Below are 27,945 nucleotides of genomic sequence, written 5' to 3'. Positions count from 1 at the left end.
TAGTGTCAACTGGCCATAATGCTGTGTGTCTGACTGAGGGATATTCCAGGATATCCCATTCAATTTAGGGAAAACCGATCCTGCATCCCACCACTGCTCCCACCCCTACTACATATGCTTACACGCAACAGTGAGACCCAGTCTGGCTTTCTGGGGCCATTTCCTCTTACTTAGACCAGTGTCCACACATATTAGAATGACACAAAATTCTCCTAGTAACACTGGAGTCTACCCAATGCCCAAAGACTTACCCTGCCCTATGTTGTGCACCCCAATGGACATTCCGAGGAATTTTGATTTGGTCCAGATATGAGCATTGAATTGTATCTTCTTGTTAATACACTCAGCATAAAAGGCTGAAACTACAAAAATTGTTTTCAATTAGTGCACTATGTAGCTATACCCATCACTCCAACTCCCTTAACCTAAAGAAAGAACGGGCTCCAAGGGGAAAATCCTTCACCCCTCCTCAAAGAATTGCCTCAAATGAGGCCAACTGCCTTTTATACCGTGTTCCCCCAATGCAAGCAACCATTCAGGGCCCCGCGGGCAGGAACTTCCCTGAACAATGAGGCTATGGGCAATCCCAAAGACCTAAGATCCAAAGGTCTGTGTGCTCCTCTGGTTAGCAAGCATGTTCCTGTCGCAGCTCTGACCTGAGCCCACCCAGTACATACAGGCTGACCACGGCACAGAGCCAGCTAGACGCCGAGGGTATGCATTCTCTCCCCAGGCCAGGAATATACTGTGCAGAAACTACATCTCATTTATATAAATTGTCTTAAAGTTGCTGAGGTCTCTACAGCACAGCTCATTACATGTAAAATGACTTTAGAAGCATTCAAGGTTGGTTTCCCAAATCCCTTTTTAAAATACACATTTAATCAGTGAAGTTAATTAATAGTCTTTGGAACTTATACAAGGAACAGGTTCCTCAGGCATGAGGAACCAGTCCTCTTGGGATTGGGCAGACACAGTAGCCATATAACTGCCAGTCCAGTGACCACACCTATGGAGCTTTCATGACCCACTTCACACAGGGCAGTCTGAAAGTGGATGCTGCACCCTGGGACTTACTGGGTGGATGATGGGAAACCTGCTCAGCCACAAACGTTACGCTGTTCTTGGAAACCCCGGGAACTGGTCCTTCTGAAACTAGCTCCTGCAAGCAAATACAACATTGTTTTCTTTTGATGTGGAAACACAAATGACACTGCAGAGAATCTAAAAACTGGAGTCTCTGCCTCCCAAGGTGGTTAAGTGCTCCGCCCTCTATACACCCAAAGCACCTGACACTTTTATTATGGCACTTAATTACTCTATTGAAATTACTGCTTGCAGCTGTCTCCCTAAGACATTCTGAAGGCAAGGATCATGCCCCCAAGTCAGGGCCAGGCCTGGCACAGAGTGAGCACTTAGCAATGTCCACCCAATAAATGATAACAGACACACACTGCCGCTGTCTTCAAAAAGGACCACAGGTAACGTGCCACTTGGTAACGGAAAGACACCCAGTTATGATTACTGAGAGACCATGGGCACTGTGGGCTAGGGGCCCATCTCTTGAGGCCTTTTACATTTATTTCAGTCTCCCTGTTGGTCGTCTTCCTCAAACCAACCTCTAAATGCCAGGCGCTCTGGGGCTCAGATGTGAGTTACCTACTCTGCCTTAGCTATGCTGTCTTCCCAGACGATTTCACCTAATCCCAAGGCTTTACAGGCCATCTGAATATACTATAAATCTCCAAAAGCCCCATCTCCATTCTAGATCTCTCCCTTGAACTCTAGACCCTTAAATTCTAACTCCTAACGTGACAGCTCCACTTACATGTCTCACAGACTCCTCACACTTTCTATTTCAAATTAGAGTTCTTGATCTTTCCCTTCCCCAAACCCAATCATTTTCTTTTGTGTATTGAATGCTACACACAATGATTCATCTCTGATTGTCCCCTTTTCTTTACCTCCCCCAATCCATCTATCAGTTCTAAGTCTAAAATACGGCTGGAATCAACCATGTCTCCCCTGGAATAATGCCAAAGCCCCTCAATAGTCTCCTTGCTTCTATTTTTGCCCATTTCCAATTTATTTTTCATAAAATCATTAAATGATCTTTTCAAAACAAAAATGAGATCCTGATAAGCCATACAATTATCATTATGGCCCACAAGGCCTTGCATGATTTGGTTTCTAAATCTCTATCCTCATCTCATACCCCTTTCCCTTGCTAACTATATTCAAAATATGCTGGGCCAACCAGTGTTCAATGAGTGGTGAGCATCTTCTGATCACTTCTTTTACCACTGTTTTCCGACCCCAAAATAAAATGAAATCTTGAATCAGTACGCAACTTCAGATAATTAAAAACACTAGTGCAGCACTCACTGTGTTCTCTTCAGTATCATTTGGTAATAATGTCCAGTGACACTGAAAGATCTCGCCCAAAATGGGATTGTATGGCTTTTTGGCAACCGATCCTTTTCTTCCTGCATGAAAGGCTGAGAGGTACCATTTCACAACCTGAACCATTCGGTCTCTGGCATCCTTTTGGTCACTAATGCTGCAAGGGAGAAAGACAAAATTTCACGTCCTGCTTTCTGACAGGATACAGGCTGTTGCAGCACCCCTCAGCATGGTCCATCCCGTGACAAGCTAAGAGGACCCAGGACCAGAAGTTACCTCTAAGTTTCTTTTTAAAATTGACGTATACCGTGTATCTCTGAAAATAAGACAAGGTCTTATATTAATTTTTGCTCCAAAAGACGCATTATCCGGCAAGGTCTTATTTTCGGGGAAACACGGTAATATATATAACTAAACACACTGGTCTTAAGAGTTTGGTTTGATGAATTTGACATGTGTATGTATCTGTTTAATTAATCACCATCCATTCAAGATATAGAACATTTCCATTACCTCCAAGTTTCCCCATCCCCCTTTCCAAGCAATCCCTACCCGAGGCAAATAATGTTTCTAGTACCACAGATTAGTTTCCCTTGTTCCAGAACTTCATGTAAGTACACTGTTTTAATTGCCAAATAGTTGGACATTTCCTAGATATATTTGTGTTATCGATGTCTAATTTAATTCTTTCATGTCAGAGAATATACTCTGGTTCCAATAATTGTAAATTTATTAAGTCTTCCAGTATATGGTCTATCTTGATGAATGTTCCATACGCACTTAAAAGACTGTGTGTTATACAAATTGTTTGGTAGTGCCTAGAAAGGTTAACTGGGGTCAAGTTTATTGATAATGCTGTTTGAATCTTCTATAGCCTAACTGATTCAGGCAGGGGGCATAGTGCATACAGGGAGCTACTTGTTCAATTAATTCCTGAGGGAGGAATTTCCCACCACGACGGTGCACTTGTCTACCTTCTCACTTTACTCAATTTTTGCTGCATATATTTTGAAACTTTGTTATTAGGTACATACACATTTGGGATTAATTATTCTTGATAAACTGACTTTCTTTATCATGAAATATTTCAGTTTGTTTCTGCTAATATTTCTTGTCTTTAAAATATCTCCTTTGTCTGACATTAATATAGTGACACCAGCTCTGTTATGCTAAGTGTTTTGCATGATATATCTTTGTCCATCCTTTACTTTTAACCAAGAAGTGTCTTCACATTTAAAATCTCTCACTTGCAAATAGAATACAGGTTGCTCTTGCTTTTTTATCCAGTCTGAAAATCACTGTTCTCTTAAATGGATTTTGTATGCTACTTACATTTAGTGTCATTACTGATATAGCTGTGTTTAATTCTACCATCTTGGTATTTGTTTCCTATTTGTCCCCTTTGTTCCTAGTTCCATTATTTCTCTTTTCCTCCTTTTGTAATTATTTTTAGAATTCCATTATATCTTACCTATTGGCTTTCTAGCTGTACTTCTCTGTACTTTTAAGTGGTTCCCCTAAGGGTCTTCAAAGGTTAAATTCTCATAAATAAAAACTATCCTTAAATCTCAACTCTATATCTATGAATAACTGATACTTTGCCTCTTTACTTACACATTACCAATAAATGTTTACACTTTATTTGTTTAATTATGTATTAATTTAAATAGTGCCATATTAATTGAGATTCTTCCCTTTGGAAATTGGTTAAATGGTTCTCTTAAATCTTCCTCAAAAAGGAAAAGTGCCCACCCACTGCGAAACCTCAGTGATTTGTATCTGGCTTTAGTAAACCACAGTCCAAGGCCAAGGAATGCAACCAGAGAAGACAGATTAGGATATCCCCTTAAAAAGAAAAATTTCCTGCTACCACTGAAAAGCAATGTGAACTCATCTCCTTATAAATTAATCCCACCTTTAGATGACTTCTGTCCTTTGTACATACATCTAATATTGCAAGCTTTACATTTAAAATTTATGAATCAGTCTGTAATCTGTAAACTAGACTGTAAGCTCTTGAAGGGCAGACACTGAGACTTTTTCTTTCTCCAGCTCATAAAAGTGTCTGGGAAACTATGAGTGCTTTAGAAACGTTTGCTGAACTTAGTCAACTGAACTTCATCAGGATACAGTATAAATAATTTAACAGTGATTACTAATTCCTGGACTTAGCTCTGTTAATACTGGCTCCCTATTAATGGGCTCTTAAGGTTTTTTAAAATGTTTAACTTGGTTACCTAACAACATCACCACTTTATAACCTATGCAAACCAGATAGGCATATGATATAAACAAACTATTCAATGACACTTCCCCCAGAAATGTTTAAAAGGCAAAAGGGAGAATCCATCTATCCTGCAAAGGCAGAAAGCTACTTAGTAAAATCTTTAAAAATTGGAAATTACTGTGTTCAGGCAAATACCTCACAAACAGGTCCGGATGTGCAAAAAAGTCTGCATACATTTCTAAAAGAGATCTTCTTTCAAGAATAAATGTTGGAAGAACTACCTGAAAAACATACACATTTGACCCTTGAGGATCAAATTCCACTATGAAAAAACAGACTGAACTGTTAGCAAAACTCATTCCCATCACAATAACCACCCACCAGGTACTGCCCAGGCATTCTTCTGATACCTACTTCCCAAACTGTTTGATTCAGAAATGCCCATTAACCTGCCCAGCAGATGAAAAACAGGAGAGGTTTTGAAGTTCAAATGCCACCTCCTCTGTGCAACCTTAGCTCCTTGAATCAGTGTAACAACACAAACTACTCTGGGCAACCTTTGGACACCTACTACTTGCTGGGGCATTACATACACATTATCTTACTGAACTGTGCAACAATCTTGTTGTAAAGAAGTCATTATCTCTATTTTATAGTGGAGAAAAATGAGGCTCAAAGAGGGTGAGAAATTTCCTCACTGCACTGTTATTATGTGGAATTCAAAATTGGGTCTGTCTGAATTGGAGGGCGGGGCAGTCTGTGCACTTCTTTACTGCTGCTTTTCTATCCTCAGGTGCACTAGGAAATTTATCTACTTACAAATCTATGTTCTCAAATAATTGACAAGTTCCTAGAATACAAGGACCACCCTTATTCACACTTGCATTTTCAGCTACTATTACACAGTAAATTTTTACAAGAGCAATTTAAAGAATAAACAAAAAGAAAGAATAATAATGGGAAACAACGAACTCTTTCCACCGTTGGTCTGAGCCCATGAAGAAAAACACCGAAGGGCTGGAATAGTGGCATAGGAGAAAGTAAAGAAAATAGGAAACTGGAGTATGGGAAGAAGGAATGAGAAAGATTAGAAATAACCAATTTAAACTGGAAGAATTTCATCAGGGAATGGAAAAAGATTTTGAAATGTACATCAGATGATAAATTATTTATTATGTAAATAGAGTACCACAGTAACCAAAAGTTCTTTTAAACATAATTACTGCACATCTACTATATTCAAGGTCCTGTCTTAAATGCTATGGAGGCGGCAAAGGTGAGTATGAGAGAATAATACTGGCATTTATAGTAATACCAGCTGAATGTGACAAATACCACACAAGAGATGCTCCAATTACCCTAAAAGTTCCGGAGAGGGGCAGATCATGTCTGTTTGGAGGACTAGAGCTGGGAAACCATTCAGGTGGCACTAGTGAAAAGCCTTGGAGAAGAATAAGACTGTAATAAAGGGAGGGGAAAACAGAAGAATAAGACATGGAGGAGGGAGGAAAAAAGACATGGAGACAGGACACAGGGTGTGATACTACCCAGTGGACCAGCGTGGCTGGGTATACAGAGTATATAAGGAGTGCTCATGAAACACACGCTTAGAAAGGGACACCTCAGTTATAACACTTAGAATGTTTATTATCAGACTCTAGAGTTTAAATTTTAAGTAAACATTTTCCTTCCACAGAACATTTATGTTCATAATCTCAATATGGGTAGCTTCACAGGCAAGCTTATGTACTGACTTGGTGCAACTTGCTACCACTCTTGGAGAACACAGAAACTACATATCAGCGAGTAAGAATGCTGAAGAACAAAACAGGGGTAAATACCTTTAATATATAAACAGCTCTTACAAATCAACAAGAAAGATTACTACTGCCAGTAGAAAAGTGAAAAAAAGAACAGGCAATTCAAAAAAGAAACAGCCAAAAAACAGAAAATTAGATTTGAAGTGTAATCAAAGAAAGAAAAAAGAATTTTCTCTTCCTACTTAATATTTTTCTTTAGAACTCTCATTAAACAGATCTTCAATGTTTTCAGCAATATACTGATACATGCCATTACATAAAACTGCTGCAACACTGATGAAAGTAAGCTGGGCTAGGTTGTCTTCAACCTGGGTTCAAGTACTTATTTGCCACTTCTCAGGTGTAAGGAGGCTCTGGAAAACTACTCGACTTCTCTAAGTTTCTGGAAAAGAAGGATAATTACGTGCCCTGTTTATATCTTAGGGTTGTTTTGAAAACCAAATGAAGTGAATGGAATATGACTTTATAGTATTTCCAAACACTACAAAGTATTGGGAAAATAACTTTAGAAAGTATCTGAATGGAGAAAACATTTTTATAAATAGGAGAATATCTACACATTTAAGGCATTGTTGTAATAACACTTTGAAATGCATTCAAAATCTAAATTTCAGCATCTGTTGGTAATCACAGCTATTTGTGTCAGTGCAGATTTCTAAAATAGCTGTTTTTTTAATACATTTGATAAAAAATAATGTCATTCATAAAATAACAAGCTTTTAGTGGGTACAGACCCAGATATGGATTATCTGCCAGAGGAAATTATGTGAGGCAAAAATCACACACTTGATTGTGGCACATACTTTTGGTTGCCTATGCACATCCTTGCTTTATCCATAGTAAAAGAACTCTGATTTGGTTCAGGCTACAGGTTGCAGGGCCTTCCCAGATCTCAAAGGGTAAATGTGGATTCATCTAAACCAGTCATCTAACCTCCCTTGCCAGTGACTGGCTCAGGCATGGGCACACGCCCACCTCTGGTAATCTCTCTCTCTCTCTCTCTCTCCTCTCTCTCTCTGCCTCTCTGCCTCTTGACATATTTGTATAACAAGAGGCTGAAGGAACCGAGGTCCCTTCCTACATTGCTGACCCACCAATCAATCCCAGAACTATTCCACTTCTGGACTTCTCATTATATGAGATAATAAACCTAATACTGTTCAAGTTACCTTAGGTGGGTCTTTGATTATTGGAGACCAAAACCAACCAAGGTAGGAGATGTAGAAAACAATATTACAGATGTCAGTGTCTAAAATTAAGCTATAACTTTCAAATTTGAAGGAACAATTCTGCTCCAGCAATTATGCAATTTAGTGATCAGGGAAAAAATTCTGGGGGCAAACTCCTGCAAATATTCTTACCTAAAACATTCCTGGCAAGTATGTTGGATTCCACAAATTCATGCTATCCTTGTGCTTCTGTTTTCATTTAGATTTGGGGTGAAAAGTTTTATTATAGACACTTATTAGAAAGTATTATGGATTAGTTTTTTTAATTGCCCTCTAAATCCAAAACCAAAACGAAGCTCACTACTGATAAAGACTGTAGCTCAACAAGAGGCAGTAGTGGAAACATTACAGATTTTGATTTGAAATCACAGACCAGATTAGAATCGCAGTTATGCCACTTACTAGGATTTAACCAAGTTATTTAACCTTCATGAATTTTACTTTCCTCATCTATAAAACTGAGTTTACAACAGCACCTACTTTGTAGTGCTGTGGTTAGAACTACGTGAAAGGATGAGGCTCTAGCACAGTGGCAGGGATATACAAATGCACTCGTATTCCAGGTCTCCTAAATCAACTGGGCATTCTCTTTAGAGCACCAAGTTTAAATTCAAATCCAGACCACAATTAGCTGTATGGCTCAATGTACGTCATAAACAATTTTCCATTCACCACCTGTTCTAATCCTCACAACAACTCTGTGAAGCAGGTCACTGTGGGTCCATTTTGCATGAGAAACCTAACGATCACAGAGGAAGGGACGTGCTCAAGGTCACAGTTTGGTAATAGCAGCAGTAGGATGCTAACACAGGTCCTCTAACCCAAGATCAGAACTCTACTCATTTTGATTCTGTGCACACTGCACTGCTTAAGGTTTTGTCCAAACTCCTAATGAGGCCTAATCCTATTCCTTGTTTGCCCCTAATAAAATACAAACCTTAATCCATGCATACTATCGCTACGAAGTTATTCGACCTTTACTTATTTCATCCAAAAATTTTCACTTTACTCATCTACATATATATCAAACCACAACAAAAGTATAAACAGACGTTACGTCATTATACTCTATTTGTAGGCACACTCACCACACAATCACCAAGAATCACACATACACATTAAGACTTACAGCAAATGCCAAATTTCATTCTTACCTTAGTAAGATCCATTCCAAGTCTAACCTGTGACAAGAGATGCATGATAACACTCTTGTGCTCTTCCACTGACCCTGCCTCCCCTTCATCATCTCTATCGTCGTATGAATCGAAAAGGTCTAAAATAAAACAGATCTTCTTCAACTGGAGGTAAACTGGACCAATCTGTGCTATTGGTATTACAAATTTTTTTTTTCCAAACAAACGATTTTAAGGGAAAAAAAGTTAAATTCTCAAAGATCACTTACCAGCATCACTTGTTCCATTGGACAGGGAAGAATTCAGGGATTCTGTGGTATCTGGGCGCTTTAGACTATTTCCTGAGCTGCTGTGGGTCAAGGCTGAGACCGATCCAGAGGAACTAAAAAAACATCAATCACCTTCTTAAGCCTTTTAAGAAAGTAATTTAGAATCACAGAAAGGCTTTAATCTACAGTTACTTAAAACCAATATATGCAGATAGCTAACAGAAACAAGCAAGACTCTTATAGTGTTTAGCTGGTTATATATATACCTATATACACATACGCTTTCCAACTCTCCCTGTCGCTATCATTCTGACACTGAAACTATAAAGTCTGATGACCAAGCCTCTTGTCTTATGCCTTTTACATAGTGTGTGCTCAACTACACCATGTTGAGAGGTCACCAAAAATTAGTAAGATTTTTTGCCTCTGCTTCTAAGTTTAAATGAGTTCATTTTCTGATTTTGTTACTCTGCATAAATGTAGATTTGTCATAATTGTCAGCAACAATTTCTATAACCTCAAAAATGGCATTTAGTCTCAGAAAGATGTCTTGTCTATATTTTTGAGATCCTTTGATAAAAGTCCACATTGATATTATTTATAACACCTTTCCCAATCATTAAAAACCGTATTTGAAATTACAAAATAAAAAAGTATATTATTTTTACAAGTAAATGTATAGTAACTGGTATTACAAACTGGTTAACAGAGTCTAAGAAAAGTTTATTATATTATTATATCTGTAATCATATTTTATCCAGAATCAGTACTTGCATATTAACAAAAGAATAACCAAAGGCAGAGTTTTCTTATTAAATGTAAAAATGGAAACCAAATTGCTCATACTTCAGGTATTATTTATAAAACAGTATACACATAATCAGTCTTTTATTACAAATTTATAGGTGCAAAACATTGTACTCTAATTTAAACACAGTTTGCCCTGATTACTTACCTTCTTTTAATTTTTTATTTAATAATACATTTTGTTTTCTAGAGCCGCTTTAGGTTCATAGCAAAACTGAGCGGAAGTACAGAATTCCCATATGCACAACCTCCCTCACTATCAACACCCCACGTCACACTGGTATATTTGTCACACCCGATGAACCTACATTGGCACATCATCACTCACATACATAGTTCATTCACATCAGGGTTCACTCTTGGTGTTGCATATTCTATGGATTTCAACAAATGAATAATGACAAGTTTCTACCATTGTAATATTGTAGAGAAAAGTTTCACTACCCTAAAAACCCTCTATGTTCTGCCTATATTAGAACATTCTAATATTAGAATATTAAAATATACAATTTAAACAGTTTGTCCTTCTTTTGATCTTTTTTTTTCTTTTTTTAAAGATTTTATTGGGGAAGGGGAACAGTGTGTACTTCCAGGACTTTTTTTTCCCAAGTCAAGTTGTCCTTTCAATCTTAGTTGTAGAGGGTGCCATTCAGCTTCAAGTTGTTGTCCTTTCAGTCTTAGCTGTGGAGGGCGCAGCTCAGCTCCAGGTTCAGTTGCCGCTGCTAGTTGCAGGGGGCGCAGCCCACCATCCCTTGCGGGAGTCGAACCAGCAACCTTGTGGTTGAGAGCCCGCGCTCCAACCAACTGAGCCATCTGGGAGGCAGCTCAGCTCAAGGTGCCATGCTCAATCTTAGTTGCAGGGGGCGGAGCCCACCATCCCTTTGGGGACTTGAGGAATTGAACCAGCAACCTTGTGGTTGAGAGCCCACTGGCCCAGGTGGGAATTGAACCGGCAGCCTTCGGAGTTAGGAGCACGGAGCTCCAACCGCCTGAGCCACTGGACCGGCCCCTTGATCTATTTTTCAAAAATCCTTAGGTAACTAAATATTGCTTCTTTGATAATTTAGTAGTATACATCACAAAGTACTATAACTAATGTCTACCTCACCAGTTTTGAAAACCAATGGAAAATATGAGTAGAAGACCCAGGTAAGTTAAACAAAAGAACTGCACAAAAATTACCTTCAAAATGCTTTCTGGCTATTTGTTACATCATAGAGTCTTTTAAATCAGTTGATCTAAAAATCTCAAATCCTTTAAAATGTGTACATTACTTTAGATGCATTTCCAAAGTTCAGATCTATTTACGTTGTACTTTTCCTTCTTACTCAGATTAGAAACCATGTCTGGGTCAAGTGAAATGCTCAATAAAGCTCAAAATGGAAAAAATGGGATAAATTTTCATTTATCCAATTCATAAGTTATTTCATTCAGAACAAAGGATTTAAAGAATATAGTTAAAAAACAGCAACCTTGACAAAACAATAATATGCATACAGAAAATATTTACCTGCAATGTGCTAACTTGTATAGCTCTTACTGAGTACCTAGAATGTGTCTAACACTGTATGTGTTTATCTCCATAATAATCTAACCTCCATAAAATCTCTACAAGTTAGACATGATTATTCTCACCATACACAGATGCTCAGAGGTCACACAGCTGCTAAGTAGTGGAGACATTTGAAATGCATATCTGGCTTCAAAGCACAAGTTCTTTCCAACATACACTGTCATCTAGTTTATAAATGTATAAGACCATACTGCTCAGTAACATAGTTCACACAGAGGCTATTGTCACTACAGGTTTTTAGATACTGAACAGTGAAAGGACCTAAGCTTTACAGTTCTCTTCCTTGAAAGAGGAAGAAGAAGAGAGAAGAAACTTGCCCTGAGAGTTAGAAAACTAGTGGTAGCAGCTGATGACCAGCAGGTGTCACAAGCTCAGTGCATACAGAGGACAGACAGGCAGAGAACATAAATACAGTTGACCCTCAGAAAATGTGGGGGTTAGGGGTGCCCACCACCTGTGCAGTTGAAAATTCACATTGTTGGACCCTCCACATATTGAAAATATTATATGAAGAGGCCCGGGTTAGAGGACAACATGCTCGTAGACCTGGAGCCAGCATACTCAACTTGAAGGAATATAAAGCCCCATTAAAACAAACAAACAAACAAACAAACAAACAAAACAACTGAAAAGTCAACAAACACTGTGCCGGACAGTTGCAGTCCCTACCAGTTTGGGAATCTAGATTAGGGCACATAAGGAGTGAAACTGAGGGAGAAAAGGAATCCAGATGGGTTAGGTGGACCACAATACTTAACTCTGGGTCCCTTCAAATGGGAGGTTCATAAACTGTGTATTTGTTACAGGGTGGGTATGGGTAGAGCAGAGAGAAGGAAGTTTGTAAGAAGGAGAAAACAGAAAAGCCTATGAACCTGCAGGTGACTTTGTATACACGTCTATTACACGTACAACAGGTAAGCATTTTTAAATTTCCTATTGCATTCAAATTTCAGGAAAACCTCTGAACTGGGGCCAAAGGTTGGTTATCAGTGATGATAAGGAAGCTAACCACATATTATCAAGCTTTTACTGAATATAGTTATACATTTGCTTCTAGAAAGTATATGAGTCCACTGTGATATTTGATTGTATGTTGTTTAGAATGACAGCTAATGTTTGGTGTTTAAGAGATTGTCCTTATTCTGTTTAAATAAAACAGTGACTGAGAACTTCAAAGATCAGTAACCTTTACTTTGGAATTTTCATCTAAATCCTTATTTTCTTTTAACCCCACTATCATTAAAATCATTTAAAAAATTAAAATGAAATTTCTACTGGCAAACTGCTAATAATGACATCTCAATTGGTTTATTCCCCCACATACATTAAGAAACGAACATGCTAAACCACACCGGTTTTGCTAAACTGGCCATCTTAAGCTGTGGGTTCAAACCTCTCTTCCTTAACTGAAGTGTCATGTCTTAAAAGTATGTGTTCACCTGGATCACATATATTTCACTTTTTCCTACATTCAAAAGCTGAATTTGATCCACTAAGTCACAAAACTTCCTGAATCAATGTAGTCGTTTTCCTTATAAATTTTAAGATTTTGAGCGGTTTTGATCAAATTATATCTGAACACTATATTTCTCAGGTGGTACGCATACTTTAGAGAACTAGAGTCCTACACAATATTTCTTATGAAAAGAAACCAATGTTCAAGGTCTAAGGACTGCCTGATGGTATTAAGCTTGCAAATTCACACGCAATCATCTCCAAATTTGTAATGTCTTATAAAGCGAACCCCAAGCTGTAACAATAGTACCAACTCCTGAGAAAGTAGGGTTGGAAAAAATGCCCAACAAAAAGTAAGCCAATGTATCTACAACAAACAGTTACATTAAAGCAAATAAATGTTAACTTGCTTTCTGTAACAGCTATCATTTACTGAGTGCTTGTTACATTCCAGACACTACCTTAAGCACTCGATTGACATTATTCTCATTGAAATGTTCACAATGACAACTTGAAGTTGAAACTATTATCCTCATTTTACAAATGAAGAAACTGAGGATTACAGAGGTTCAATAACTTGATCAAGATCATACATGTTTGAGGCAAAACAGATTTAGAATCTAAATCTCTTTCTGAGATTCCAGAATCCAAAGTCTTAAAGATAGCAACCTACACACCAGTCGGGCTGAGAAGTCTTTTGCCTATCGGCTATTATGTAAACAACTTTACATGTAAAAGACTTTTCTGTATAATGGTACATACTCAGCTTTGATTCGATAGTATAAAATAGGTTAAATATTTTCTAATGAGGGAAAACCTATCATTAGTATCTGTCAATCTGCCTGCTTAGTATCTCTGTAATCCACACACTTCCTTCCACTCCCACGCTATTACCTTATCTCAGGTTATCAATATTTCTTAATTTACTACTTCGTTTTGGCTGGTCTCTTTACATATAATGCAGCCCCAGCGCATTTAATTCTATATAATTTCAGCAAATCTCTTTCTCTAAAATGCAGACCTGACCAGCAACTGCCATCACTTGTGAGAAAATGTTCAAAATTAGTAAAAGGCTAAAGGCCTCTTTCATGATCTAGCTCTTGTCAACCCCTTCTGTATCTTTTTTCAATATTTTTTTTTATATTTGTATCACTCCCCACAACTTATGTTACAGCCACACTCAGTCGAGCTCCCCTTGCCTACAGACTTTTCTTAACGGGGTTCCATCTCCATGAGAGCATTTCCACCTCCCACTCCTCTGCTCACCCCATGTCCCCTTTTCTCTAGTCACCCATATCTCACTTTAAGATCACATCCCCTCCCTCCTCTGTGAATCCTCCCCTGACTTCTCATGGCTTTCTATGCTTATTCTTACCATAGCATGTGTACCATTGGATTATAAATGTCTGTCTGTTCCCCCAAAAGACTAAGTTTGCTCAGGGCAGAGGCTGGGTCCTTTGTCACCTCTGTATCATCCATCCCTGGTATAGCTCTCCACTCTAATACAAAAACAAGTAATGGTAACCTCTTGCTTGTATACTTCCTATAGTGTTTCCCCGAAAATAAGACCGGGTTTTATATTCATTTTTGCTCCAAAAGATGCATTAGGGTATATTTTCAGGGGATGTCTTATTTTTTCATGTACAACAATCTACATTTATTCAAAAACAGTCATGTCATCTTCTTCTGGAACATCGTCATAACATACTAAATGCATCCATCTGGCTGATCTTAACTGGGGCTTCTTTTCGGGGTAGGTCTTATTTTCGGGGAAACACGGTAGCTTATTTGCTCTCATTTGACCCTCTCCTAATGTTAGTGCTAAAGAAACAATGCCCAGAGTCCCATGAACCATACTGGCATATTACTATAGCTAATTTATTCCATTTAAATTAAATCAGGAGTAAAATCAACATTCTCAGAGAATTGGCTTTGCTCAGTAAGTCACTTAAATATAAGCTGTCTTTTTCCAAATAATAACTTATACAGGAGTCAGCCATTATTAACACCAGACTCAAAATCAAATTACATTTTTAAAAATCAGGAGAGTCGTTTAAATACATACATATTAGTTCATCAACTTACTCTATTAAGTGCTTTGGGGATGAGCCACTTTGATGAAATTCATCAGCATCATAGAATTCATCTTCACTGCTAGAATAAGAGAACTCCGGGACTGTATTTGGAGACAAGTTGACATGACTTGGAGAAGTTAGACTGCTACTAGGTGGTGAGTGCCCACTGCCTAGGAGGTTAAAAAGTTTTTAATTAGGGGGCAATATTGGTAAGAGAGGGGAAGAAATTAGGGAGATGGGGTCAATGCAGACCTTTCTAAAATCAAGAGTTAAGTTGGCAAAAGTCCTTACACTATTTGTAAAGAAAATTAACATCTAAACAAGACAAAAGGGCAAATCGCATTATATAATAGGCACAGCCTTTTAAATAAGTGAAATGTTATATTCCCATTCTATAATTATCTTTAATAACAGGAAAGGAGCTCTTTTGATTATAATCACAATGTTCACAATGTGTCAGTTCTGGTGCTGGAAGTCCCATAATAGATACCAGTACCAGTGGGAAGCCAGGGCTCTTGTTTTATACAGTAGATCCCGATAACCAAAAATGCAGCAGTGAGCCAATGGCAGTGCAAAATGAAAACAATTTCAAAGCCCACGTGAATGTTAAAATATTGTTCAGGATATCACATTCTTATTAGTCAATGTTTTGGCAGTCACACGTGAAAGCACAAAAGCTCTGCACAAAGCCCTGAGCACTCACTATCCAAACTCCTCACCTCTTTTCCACATAAATCAGAGAAAAACAGAGGGCTATTATGGGATAATGTAGAAAAGGAAAAGACTAGGGGGGTCATCTTTCTATTTCTCAATAGTAAGTAAGGAAATGGAAATTAATGGAGATCCAGAGAAAGACTACCATCTAATCTTGGTGATCATCTGATTCACTGTCTAGTAACAAAGTAATAACAATAAAAGAATGTAACAGAACACTGGAGCATGGAGATCAATTTAACAAGTACTTATTGAGCATCTAAAGGCTCTCAGGCAATTTATGCCAAATTGTTACAGATGTCTGTGGAGATTAAATTTAAGTCACTGCTGGCAGGCAATCTAAAAGTCAAGGCCACAGTTCTAGAAAAAATTGAGAATAGCAGCAATAAAAACGAATCCAGAGCCCACTCATGGATTTTCAGTCCATTCCTGTGTCTATGGCTCAATCGTTAGGGAAAGAGAGCATCTATCTACCTACCACTTGGCTGCCACGCTTACAAAGATATTTTAAAAACGACACAAAAAGTTTCTCACCTAAAATGGTAATGCTTATAGTAGATGTTCCAAACATAGTTCGTTTTAGCAAATAACTTTAAATTCCCTTTATTCCCTCCAATAGCAGCAATAAAATGGGAAAAAAGTTTTCTCCTATTGAAATGGGGGGGGGAAGATCAGGGATTACAAATGATTAACATGCAAATACTCCAGGTGATCATATAACTGAAAATATGTACAAGAAGAAAGTGAGTTTGAATGGGCACTGCAAACAAAAGAAATGAAGTTTTCCTTATGAGAGAAAAGGATATTATTTCTTTTGTTAATTATTCTGTTATTTCTTTTTTATTATTAGTGAAAGAGATCAAGAAAGATGGAAAAGATGAAAAATGAGGCTGAAAATCAAAAAGAAATAGATACTAATTTAATTTTAAAATTTTCTTTAAATCCACCAAATCTAAAATGTTATATTTTTGAAATATCTTCTTCTGAAATAATTTATACTAAAGTTAATGTACATAAAGAAGAGAGCTCATTTTTTCAAAATTTGTAACTGGTTTATGTATCTCCAAATAAACAAATTTTGGCTGTAGTTTCAACACTCAGACATAATCAACACAATAAAACACAGGCCCTGTTTTTTAAATGAATAAGAGGTTGAGACAGGTAATGAAATACAGAAAAAAAGTCAGCTAAACATTTCAACCTCATTATTCAAATTGCTTACCAGCATTTTTTCAAGAGCTTCAAATAAGAGAGCTATTTTTGCTTTCTTTCTTTCAAATTGAGGAGATAGCTGCCCATGCTGTTAAATATTAAAGACCAAAGTAACAGCATCAGCACCTTTACTAATTCAAATTTCAAAATGGGCTAAAATCACAAGATAATTTTTCACTATTACACAGTAAAAGAAATCTGTCCAGGAACGAAATCTGTAACACAACTGCAGGCACTTATCGCTTATCTCCCACCTTCTCATTCATGGTATAACAGTCACGAAAGCACTAAGTGCTTCCTTGACTTTGGTTGACAGGTTAACTCAATGTAAACCAAATTCATTTTACAACAAGAAATAAATCTAATGCTAACATTGATAGCATTAATGTAAATCAGAGAAAAAATGAAGACCATAAGTCTAAATGAATTTAAAAAATGCAAATTAAAATGAAGTATCCCCTTTTTTGCCCATAAAACTGGTAAAAATAAGAAAGACAGACAGATCCATTCTAAAAAATACATACGTGCTGAAAGTTTCTGTACAAGATATTCCACTGAAGTATTGCTTATAATAGGAAAATATTAGAAACAACTTAAATGTTCATCAGTGGAAAAACAAGGAATACCTGTCCAGACAACTGTAGAAAGAATGTTATAGACCTCACTATATGAACATGGAAAGCTCTCTAACTGTTCACTGTTAAATGAAAAGTGAAAGTCACAGAAACACAAGATCTTATTTGGGTTAAAACAAAAACAACAATAAAAATACACAATATAGGTATATATGTACATATATGTACACAAATGACAGGGAAGAGTAAAGAGGACTTTCAGTTTTTGTTTTCTGTACTTCTGTATTTTCTGATTCCTTTACAATAAGTATACAAGTCTAACTTGAGCAAATTTTTTAAAAAGTCAATATAGATCTTCAAAATAAATCATAAACGAACAAACAAAATTCTGCAATATTTTATTTAGATTATAATTATTACTAGCTTTTGGTTCAATCACAAAGTTAACCATTTCATGTACAGAACTGTAATGGTAAAACTATGGTACCGCCAACAGAAATATACAACACACAATCTTTAACTTTTTCCCCATCAGTAATCAAACACAAATCTTAAATATAAATGGGGAGTTAGAAGGAAAGGAAATATACAAATCTGTACCTGTACTATTTGGTGTTGGAGTCTGATGTCCCAAGGTAGCTAACACAGGTCCAACTGGTAGGGAAGATGGACGCTGCTCTGATTTACACAACTGAGGTTCTAGGAGATTTGAACATGTGAAATAAGTTGGAGAAACAGCCCAAACACAACTCTGTTAACTGCAATTATGTGGGATTCAAAACCGTAAAGATCAGTAATTTCTGAAACTATATTCCATTAAGTCAAGTCCCATGTTACTCCTTTCTGACATCCCATACTCGTTAAACCCAATGATGACATGCTCCGGAGTACCAAGACACTAGGCAGGATAGCAGGACACCAATCATGGTTGGACAATACCTCAATACAACTGTTCTGTAAAACCAGCAAACACTTCTGAAGATAAAGTGTTTCCAAACATCAAACCACATAAAATCTGAAATGAGGCACAGTATCTCCTCTTTAGCCCATGAACAGATATTAGTTCATTCTCTTAAGGATATATAAAAATTCACGAAAGTATTTCATATACTTACAAGTATCTTTTAAAAGGATTTTTTTTCCAGTCCAATATCTGACCAAACTAAGTCATCACTGAGAATATAGATATGTTGGATACAACAAAAAGTAAAAAGAATAGTGGGTGTTGGCCCTACGTCTTCCTTTGCCAGTTTAAAAAGAAAATATTATTTATTCTTCTATACTTAAAAATACACATCTATTTAATTGGCAGACATCATAAATTTCATTCTTCCCTTTCTCATTATCTTAAAGTCCACCATAAAGAAACCATTTGTATTGTTCAGAACTATAAAGAATACCCCAAATTAGAACATTCCTGGAAACCTCCAAGCAGATCAAGGTATACTTGGATCCAAGGTTTTCCTTGGAACCATAAATCCTGAATCACAGGATTTAATCCATGTCTTAGTAACCATGTTTGTCTGCTATCTCACTTTGAAAACAAGAAGCCCTTTCACTGTACTTAAAAAGCCCCAATATCAAAAAATACTATCACCCTTTTCCAGTTCATTTTCAGCTGTACTATTTTTTTTTTAATTCCTTTTACTCATTAAAAAACAAAGAAAAAGCCCTTCAAGATTACTACAACCATCACGCAAATTAAGTTTTTTCTCAGCAATGAATCTGTGAAACATTTTTCTAAATACTATACCTGGAGGTAAGACAGTCTGGGAAGGCATTGTGTTGATCACAGGTTCCAGGGGACTAGGTTGATATATTGCATCTACAGGATTAATAGTACTCTGAGATAAAGAAACACATAATTATTTTTAATTAAATGCCCTTTCAGTGCTGACCCTCCCAAATGTATGCAATTGCCCACGTTTCTGACAGTAAAGTCCTGAGGGTAGCTATACAGATATGTTGGTCAAAATAGAAAGAGGAAATGAAATAGCTTTTATATACAGAAGTCTCTGAGTTCCCAAAAAGGCATTATAAGGAGGAAAAAATGAATGAATCTGTCATATAGGAAGGTAAAGATAAATGGAAAAATTCAGAAAGAGCTGTAAAATGGTGTGGGAAGACTTCAGGAAGCCAAAATAAAAATCTCTCAATTCAATTCAGTGTTTCTCAAATTTTTAATTCACCATAAATATTGTTTCTCTAGGAAAGATGAAAGGCTCTCTCTTGCTGTGGTGTCAATAACATCACACCTATGCCTAGCTAATGTACCTACACTGCTAGGATCTTATCTTCATACCATATTACTGCCACCTTTTAACACCGTACTGCACAGTATGGGCACCTAGTTTAGTCGCTAAAGGCATGTCGTTTTTATTCGGGGAGTGTGGGGAAGGTTTTTGTTTTGTTTTGTTTTGAGGATTTAGAAAAATATAAATATGTGGTTACACTTTTAGAGTAGAAAAAGTTTAGGTTTCTCTGATTGCAAGCAAAGAAATTACTCTGCCAGCATGACAGCATTTTAAAAACAAGATTCCACAGCTTACTGGTGCATTTTTACATGGAGAAGAGGGGATTTTAAACAAAAGTGTTTGCCAGAGTCAAGTTTAGAACCACCACTTAGAAGACTATACTAGACAAAACCTAAGAAATAAAAATTTCTTTAGCTTTTCCTCTGGGAAACTAAAGTTCAAATGTGTATTAGGTAGGTTATAACAGAAAATACTGAAATTAGAAATGCTTTCCTGATGAATAACCCAAAAAATATTCTTAAAAATTTTAAAGCACCTAACACTGGAAACAGAGATAATGATAATGGCAAAGTTTTTGTAGCATTCTCATTTTTAAAAAAAATTAATTAAAAAAGAGAAAAAAACTGTCCCTCTCTCTGCATATTTTGAAATCATTAAATCAGATTTCTTAAATCAAGTGACTTGAACCAAGATTTCGGATTCTTGTCACCACAACAGTATACATACCATAAATATTCTGAATGGAAAATAAAGGAGATTTAGAGAAGGAACTCTGAAAACATCATTAATAATCACAAACCTAGTAAAGTGACGTGTGGGGAAAGTTCTAAACGTTTGGGAAAAGTACAGAAGCAGAGGTTTGGGATTTTCATTCCTTAGAATCCTTGCTCTACCAAGGACTTGGCAAGTCTCCTATCTGTTACGGGCCTCACTTTCCCAGTCTGCACAATGAAGAACGGTCTGAATTACATGGTCTCTAAGGACTTTCTGGTATTACTTTACGATTCTCTTTTAATATACCAAACCAGCCCATAACTAAATAACTGTCTCAACGAGTCCTGGAGTTGTCCTTAAAATAAATTCTTTATTTTTACGTAGTGGTTTTCTACAAAGGGCTCCAAATGCTTCACAAAGGCAAAATCCCACCATTAATACTTTGATTTATTGGAATGAGAATATATCACCTCCTTGTCCCCATTCATTATATAAGAAAAATTACTGAAGAGACTAAGAAAACAATTTTTGGAAAAAGGGACCAGAATTCTCTTTTGAATGAAATATTTTGTTTTCCAGGTGAAATGTTCTAAGATTAGGCTTGTCAACCGAAGAATATACTTTTATTATACTTTTTTGCATGTATACTTAAAGTACTCAATATCATTTGCTGCTGCTGTTAACAGAAACTATACCTATTCTACACTCATCTCCAGTCCTTGGCCAATCAACTTCAGGCTAAAATATGCCAAAGTCCCTTCTATCCCTTGTTTCGAAATGTATGTGCAGCGCTTGAGAAATGCAAACAGATGATAATCCTCAGCCCTGAACTGTTGTGACATTAATAAAATTCATGCAATGCAATAAATACTAAATTATATAGTCATATATGTATGTATAGCTAAGACTATGGCGTGTTATGTGCTCACTCTGTACTTACAACAACCTTCTAAGGTAGAACCAGTCACTTCTTTATAGACGAACCTACTCTAAGTGTAAATGCCTTGCCCATGGTCACAGTTAATGAATGGCAGGGCTGGGTCCAAGCCCTAAAATATGAACATTTCCTTTCTTTTTTCAAAATAAAAACTCTTTCATAAAAAATGCTCCAGTCCCTGATCAAATAATTCGAATATGTTTGTTTTCTGCAAGATTAGATTTCCTAAGAGTATATACTTTCTAGGTGTTTTTAATTACAAATAAGCAAACATTTTTGGTATGCTTTAGAAAACTATTAACATAATAAAAAGTAACTAATTTTGGTCTGAGGGAAAAGACATAAAATAACGCCAACGTGATTTTCCTTAGTGTCTTTGGGGACCATGAAATGCTAGACAAACACAGTCTTTTTCCATGAGGCATACAATCTTATTTGATACCTCAGGAAGATACATTACATTGTATTTGTATCACATAATTGTTTTGTATCAGCGTGGCTCAAAATCCGAACTCACATTATGAAAAGAGAAATAAAAAATTCCAATGTATTTAATTCAAATTTCAAAAATGTTTCTCTTATCTCTGCCTTCTTAAATATACAAACAACACCGATACTTAAATTTTTTCATTTTAATTCAAATATAAAGATAGCATGCTCACCCTTTCTAGTATACATTAGATGGTTTTGAAGAGTTACAAAATTAGTTTCCAGATTTCAGACAAGCTGGCATTTATAAAGTATTAGGACAAAAAAAACAAAACAAAAAACAAAAACAAGAAAACTGTTTCAGAAATAGTCTGAACAGAAGTCACTTACTTACTTTAGTTACCATAAAATTAGGGTAGCTCGAATTACAAACCTTCAAAGTCTAACTTTTATTTCCAATTGGGAAACACTAGCAATAAAATTTTATTTTCTGTTTAGAGGAGCAGTTGATAAGGGAAGAGTAAAAATCCAAGGGGAGGAAAGAATAAGAAAATGCCTGTAAGTCAAAGAATTCGTGTTGCAACTTGTTCCAACAAAAATGCAGTATGTACCACAGTAACAATGATAATTAACACAATACACAAAATCTAAAAATAAGAAAAGAATAGAAACCTATAAACATATTTAAATAGATTAAGATATGTTTCAATATACATCACCCCCCACCCTCTGCTTTCATCAGAGAAAAAAGTTTGACAAGAAATGTAGCATTATGAGTTATGCCTTATTTAGTCATAAAGCTGCGTATTCACACCATGATTAACCTTTCAAATTAACACACATGCAAAGTGATACAATATGGACCAACACTTAGAAAAATTTTAAGACTGACATTTCCCCTCCAAATGATTGCTGAGAGATGGCCAACTTTAGGAGCTCAAGGAAAATTGCAAGAGTCAACAACAAAAAGCAGTGAGTAGGTAAAAGAAGAATTTGCGTTGAAAAATAAGTAGAAATTCAGGCTTCTCCTGACATGACTGGTTATAATGCTCTGCAGAAGTAAAGGGAAACAAAAAGATTAGATTAAACTTACTATAATTCCATCTGCGTGCTTCTCCGCATTACACTGGTCCTTAAGGAGAAATGTTAAGAATATTAACTTCATTCTCTCATTTAAGTAACTCTTTGTGTACTTTTCTCCCTACTAAGAAAACTTATTTTACTAGATAAGTAACACTGCTTGCAAAAGATTTCTCTGCTTTTATTAAGATTTTAATTCCATTTGTACCTTCCTAGCCAAACATATAACTCTATCACTGGCTACACAACAATCAACAGCAACAGCACAGCAATTATTTTTCTATACAGGCATTTAATTAAGTTCATTGTAGACATATCCTATTGAACTGTGTAGTCACATTGGTACCAATGGTTAAATGCAGATATAGTAACTTAGGATTGAAGACGCTGAATATTTCTAGGTTCAATTTTATAGTAAATTCCTCAAACTCTGACTGTACTTTAAAGGTATGAAAATTGTATACCCTTAAAAACTCAGGATAGAAACCATTTCCCATATTCTGACTGCTGGCCCAAGAATCATACTAACGCTTTTCTAAATAGATGGTCTGATTTTGGTTTCAAGTAAAAACAATCACTGTATTCACAGAATGAGGATATAGGGGCTAACACTTACTGCCTCGCAGGTATTTTATATATTAATTCATTTATTCCACCAACAACTCTATAAGGTAGGTACTATTATTATCCCCATTGGACAGATAAGGAGAGAGGGAGGGAGGGAGGGAGGGAGGGAGAGAGACACCAGAATTCCAATACAGGTAATTCCAGAATTCATGCTCTTAACTAATACGCTATTTTGCCTTGCTTCTCCAAGGACATACTACTTAAGGAAGACGGTGGTGGAAAGTTACGAGCACATTAGTGTTCCTGTAACCATAATCCATCTATTAATATTACACAGCCAATATATTTAAATTAAAATAAAATTGTTGAAAGTTTTAACTCCATACTATCAGGAAGTTTTCAAGTTTAAACATAAGCCAATATTTGGTCTTGGATTTAATCACAACGGCCAAGTTACATCTCATTCATCTGTAACTTTTTCTTTAACTATGGAGATAATGGGTCAACCAAGAACAATTTGAAAATTTGGGAATGATTTTTTTTTTTAAAGCAAAGAAAAAAATGAACATAGCAGGCCTGAAATAGCTACTCTTAGAAAAGACTGCCTGCAAAGTTGGCCTTTGGCTAGTGTCTAGGAAGTTGGGTTTTAGGAGGGTTTCCACCACCCTGACTGGTAAGAGTGGCTCACTGTGCATAATCTGTTGAAGCCAACTATATGGTTTATGCTAAAGACCTGCCTTCCTTCTGGAAATCTGGAATCTTGGTAATGCTAAACAGAGTGCTTACATGACAAGCATCCAAGGAAAACCTTGGATATTGAGTTTCTAATGAGCTTCCCTTGTAAACATTTCACACGTGTAGTCATCATTTGTTACTGAAGGAATTCTGCACATCCTGCATGACTCCACTGGGAGAAGACGCATGGAAGCTCCTACCTGGTATGCTCTGGGTTTTGCCCCATGTGCCTTTTCCCTTTGCTGATTTGGCTTTGGATCCTTTTGCTATAATAAATCCTAGCTATGGGTACGACTATACATTGTGTTCTGTTGAGTCCGCCAAGCAAATCACCAAACTAGAGGTGGTCTTGGGAACCTCCAACATAGTGGATAACCTCTGCATACCCCTGAGAATATATCTACTTAATTCATGTTAAGATTTCCCCCCTTTATTTGCACAATTAACTACATATTTAGAATATCCAAAGTTCCAGAAATTCTTAATAGAATCAGTTGAAAATAAATGACTGATAAACAGAAAGAAATTAAAATGAAAGTTTCTTGCTCAGATATTTTACTTTTAGCTTTCCCCTATTAATTTCTAAACATTAATAATGGATTTTTCCAAAGGATTTCTCAGAAATATATACATGTGGTAGATTAAATTTTTGCAAAATGACTCCAACAAGGGGTACACTGAGTTCACGCCCCCTATCCTTGAACTTAGGCTGGCCATTGCAACTGTCTCTACCAGTAAATATAACAGAAGTGAGTACATGTGACTTCTGAGACTAGGTCATGGAAATGCCACAACCTTCTACCTTGTTTTCTTCGTACCCAGCCACCACACTGAGAAAGCCCAAGTAGTGGTGAAAAGGGCTATATAGAGAAGAACTTAGGCCCCCAGCTAACTTCCCAAGTCCGTGAGTGAGCCATCTTGAAAGCGGATCCTCTGGCCACCCAATGGAGCCACCACAGGTGACACTGCATGAAGCAGAAACAAGTCAGGAAGCTTACCCAGACTTCAGATTTGTAAGCAAAATAAATTACTGTTGCTATTTTAAGGTTTTGGAGTGGTTTGTTATGCAGCAATAGATTACTGATATATTACCTAAGAAAACCACCACTTCTAATTCTGATATCATTTAAAATAAACTTAAATGACAATTTCCCCCAAAATGTTCTTGATTAATAATGCATGTTATTTACAGGGTATTTTGAATTAGGGTTTATTGATTTTTGTTACTATTGTGGTTTGTCTTTTAAGGCAGAGTCAAATCTACAAAACCATAGACTATTAAAAATGCCTACTGTCAATCCATTCCCATCATGAATTCTAGGGATTTTGTTCTATTACTGAAAAAGGCTTACACTCATTCCCCTCACCATCTGCCCCCCTCCCCCCCTTCTTCTACCTTTGTTTTTGTTGTTGTTCTGTAAGTAAATCACAAGTTGCTTTTTATGGGGGTTAGCTAAAACTAAAGCTAAAGTTCAAGTGTTATTGAACAAGAGATTAAATTGAATTCAGTGTGAATTATGTTAATGAAACAAAGAAAGGGTCTAATGTTACTTCCCACTTGTATTATACCACATGTTTATCTAGTTGTAAGTTCCTCATTCCTTAATACATGGCTATTCTCTCCTCTGAACATGCCAACATGACAGATCTGGAACTATGACAGTGAACAGAAATATCAGCACCACATAATTTGGGACGACTTCTGATCAGAATTACAGACTCCATGCCTACCAACAAAATACATGAAACACATCCCCATCTTTGAGGCAATGCAGTCTAGTGAATACTCTCTTAAGTATGAACCTATATACTTACAAAAAAATAGACACATTAGGTGACAAAAGAAAATTTCTAATTCATGTTGGATGAGTCTCAACAAACGTGACTAGAACAACTAGATATCCACATGCAAAAAAAAAAAAAAAGAATTTGCACCCTTACCTTACACCACAAAGATTCTATGTAAGAGCTAAAACTATAAAACTCTTAGAAGAAAACACAGGAATAAATCCTTGTGATCTTGCATTAGGAATAATTTCTCAAGTCACTGAAAGCACAAGCAATAGAAAACTGATAAATTGGACTTCATCAAAATTAAAAACTTGCATGCTTCTAAATACGGTCGTATCAAGAAAGTGAAAAGACAATCCAAAGATTTGAAGTAAAACTTGTAACTCATGTATCTGATAAGGACTTGTATCCAGAATATGGAAAAATCACTCTTACAACTCCAGTAAGATAAAAAACCCAACTAAATGATGGGTAAAGACTGTGAATAGATATTTCTCCAAAGAAGATACATGAATACTAACAAGCACATGAAAAGATGCTCAACATTATTTCTTAGGGAAATGCAAATGAAAACCACGACGAGATACCACCATCATGGCTATAATCAAAAAGATAATCACAAACGATGGTAAGAATATGTAGAAAATGGAATCCTTACACATTGCGAGTAGGCATGTAAAATGGTATGGCTGCTTTGGGAAATAGTTCAGCAGTTTCTTAAAAAGTTAAACATATTACCATATGACCCAGGAATACCACTCTTAGGCATATAATTGAGAGAAATGAAAATATACGTCCATATAAAAACATTACAGGCAAATGTTCATAGCAGCAGTATTCTTAATAGCCAAAATGTGTAAACAACCCAAACATTCATCAACTGATGACTGGATAAACAAAATGTAGTATATCCATTCAATGGAATATTATTCAGCAATAAAAAGGAATTAAGTCCTGATACATGGATGAACCTTGAAAACATTATGCTAAGGGAAAGAAGCCAGGGACAAAGGCCACATATTATATGATCCTAATTATATGAAAACTCCTGTCTAGAGAGTTTTCAAATCTAGAGACAGAAAGTGGGTTAGTGATGCCAGGTACTGGAAGAGGAGTGGGGGCAAGGGTAATGAGAGAAAGAGGTATAGGGAATGACTGTTTAATAGGTTGGTATTTCTTTTGGGGGTGTTAAAGTGTGCTAAAATTAAGATTATGGTGATTGTTGTACAACTTTGTAAATACACTAAAGATCATTAAAGTATACACTTTTAAATTAGTGAACTTTATGGTATATAAATTATATATTAATAAGCCTGTTTTTAAAAAAGTCTGACACGAAACTAATGAATACATATGATGAAAACAAAAAATCTATGCAGAAAAATGTTCTGGGGAGAGAATTGGGGATCCAAGGACAACTTAAATATGCAATCTACTTTAAAAGTCTCTGTAGTCAGATAACTCAGTTCTGAAATCTAGATAATCTAAACCTGTGCTGCCCAGTTTGGTAGCCACTAGTCACATGTGATTACTGAGTACTCAAAATGTGGCTAGCTCAGTGTATACACCCAGGATATTGAAGACCTGGTGGGGGGGAGAAAAGGCAAAGGAGAGAGAAAGAATATAAAGTATCTCATTAATGAATTTTTGTATTGATTATATGTTGAAATGATAATATTCTGGATATGCAGGATTAAATAAAACACATTCATGAAGTTCATTTCACCTGCTTATATAAGTTGTGGCATGCGGTCATGTCACCTAATCTTGATAAAGACCTGGTCAAGTCTCCGGCTGTAGGACTCTCCCAGATTCTCTGCTCTGGTCTCTCTCCCATCCCTCACTTCCTCTGCAGTTCCTTCCCCATGAGTGGAACACTAGCTGTCTCAATATATGGTACAAAGGAAGAATGAAGTCTTCTGAGCTAACACAGCCTACCTGAAAA

At 36.4% G+C, this 27,945-nt stretch overlaps 1 protein-coding gene across 11 annotated transcripts in view; it reads right to left on the bottom strand.

Annotated features, from left to right (window-relative positions):
• Positions 1-27,945, bottom strand: part of OSBPL9 (oxysterol binding protein like 9) — a 128,781-nt gene that overhangs the window by 6,984 nt on the left and 93,852 nt on the right. For 7 of the 11 annotated variants that reach the window (XM_033114973.1, XM_033114975.1, XM_033114983.1 and 4 more), the window contains 10 exons: positions 22,921-22,959; positions 19,246-19,336; positions 18,093-18,191; positions 15,002-15,161; positions 9,082-9,194; positions 8,834-8,952; positions 4,826-4,911; positions 2,386-2,560; positions 1,078-1,162; positions 252-362 (listed from right to left, as the gene is read on the bottom strand). In XM_033114973.1, coding sequence (XP_032970864.1) covers positions 252-362; positions 1,078-1,162; positions 2,386-2,560; positions 4,826-4,911; positions 8,834-8,952; positions 9,082-9,194; positions 15,002-15,161; positions 18,093-18,191; positions 19,246-19,336; positions 22,921-22,959 — 1,078 coding nt within the window. The remainder of the gene's footprint in view (positions 1-251; positions 363-1,077; positions 1,163-2,385; positions 2,561-4,825; positions 4,912-8,833; positions 8,953-9,081; positions 9,195-15,001; positions 15,162-18,092; positions 18,192-19,245; positions 19,337-22,920; positions 22,960-27,945) is intronic. The other 4 variants (XM_033114974.1, XM_033114976.1, XM_033114981.1 and 1 more) reach the window with 1 other exon arrangement.

The sequence above is a fragment of the Rhinolophus ferrumequinum genome, chromosome 9, assembly GCF_004115265.2.
Source record: "Rhinolophus ferrumequinum isolate MPI-CBG mRhiFer1 chromosome 9, mRhiFer1_v1.p, whole genome shotgun sequence".
Classification (NCBI taxonomy): Eukaryota; Metazoa; Chordata; class Mammalia; order Chiroptera; family Rhinolophidae; genus Rhinolophus; species Rhinolophus ferrumequinum.
This window is presented reverse-complemented; position numbering and strand designations above follow the sequence as displayed.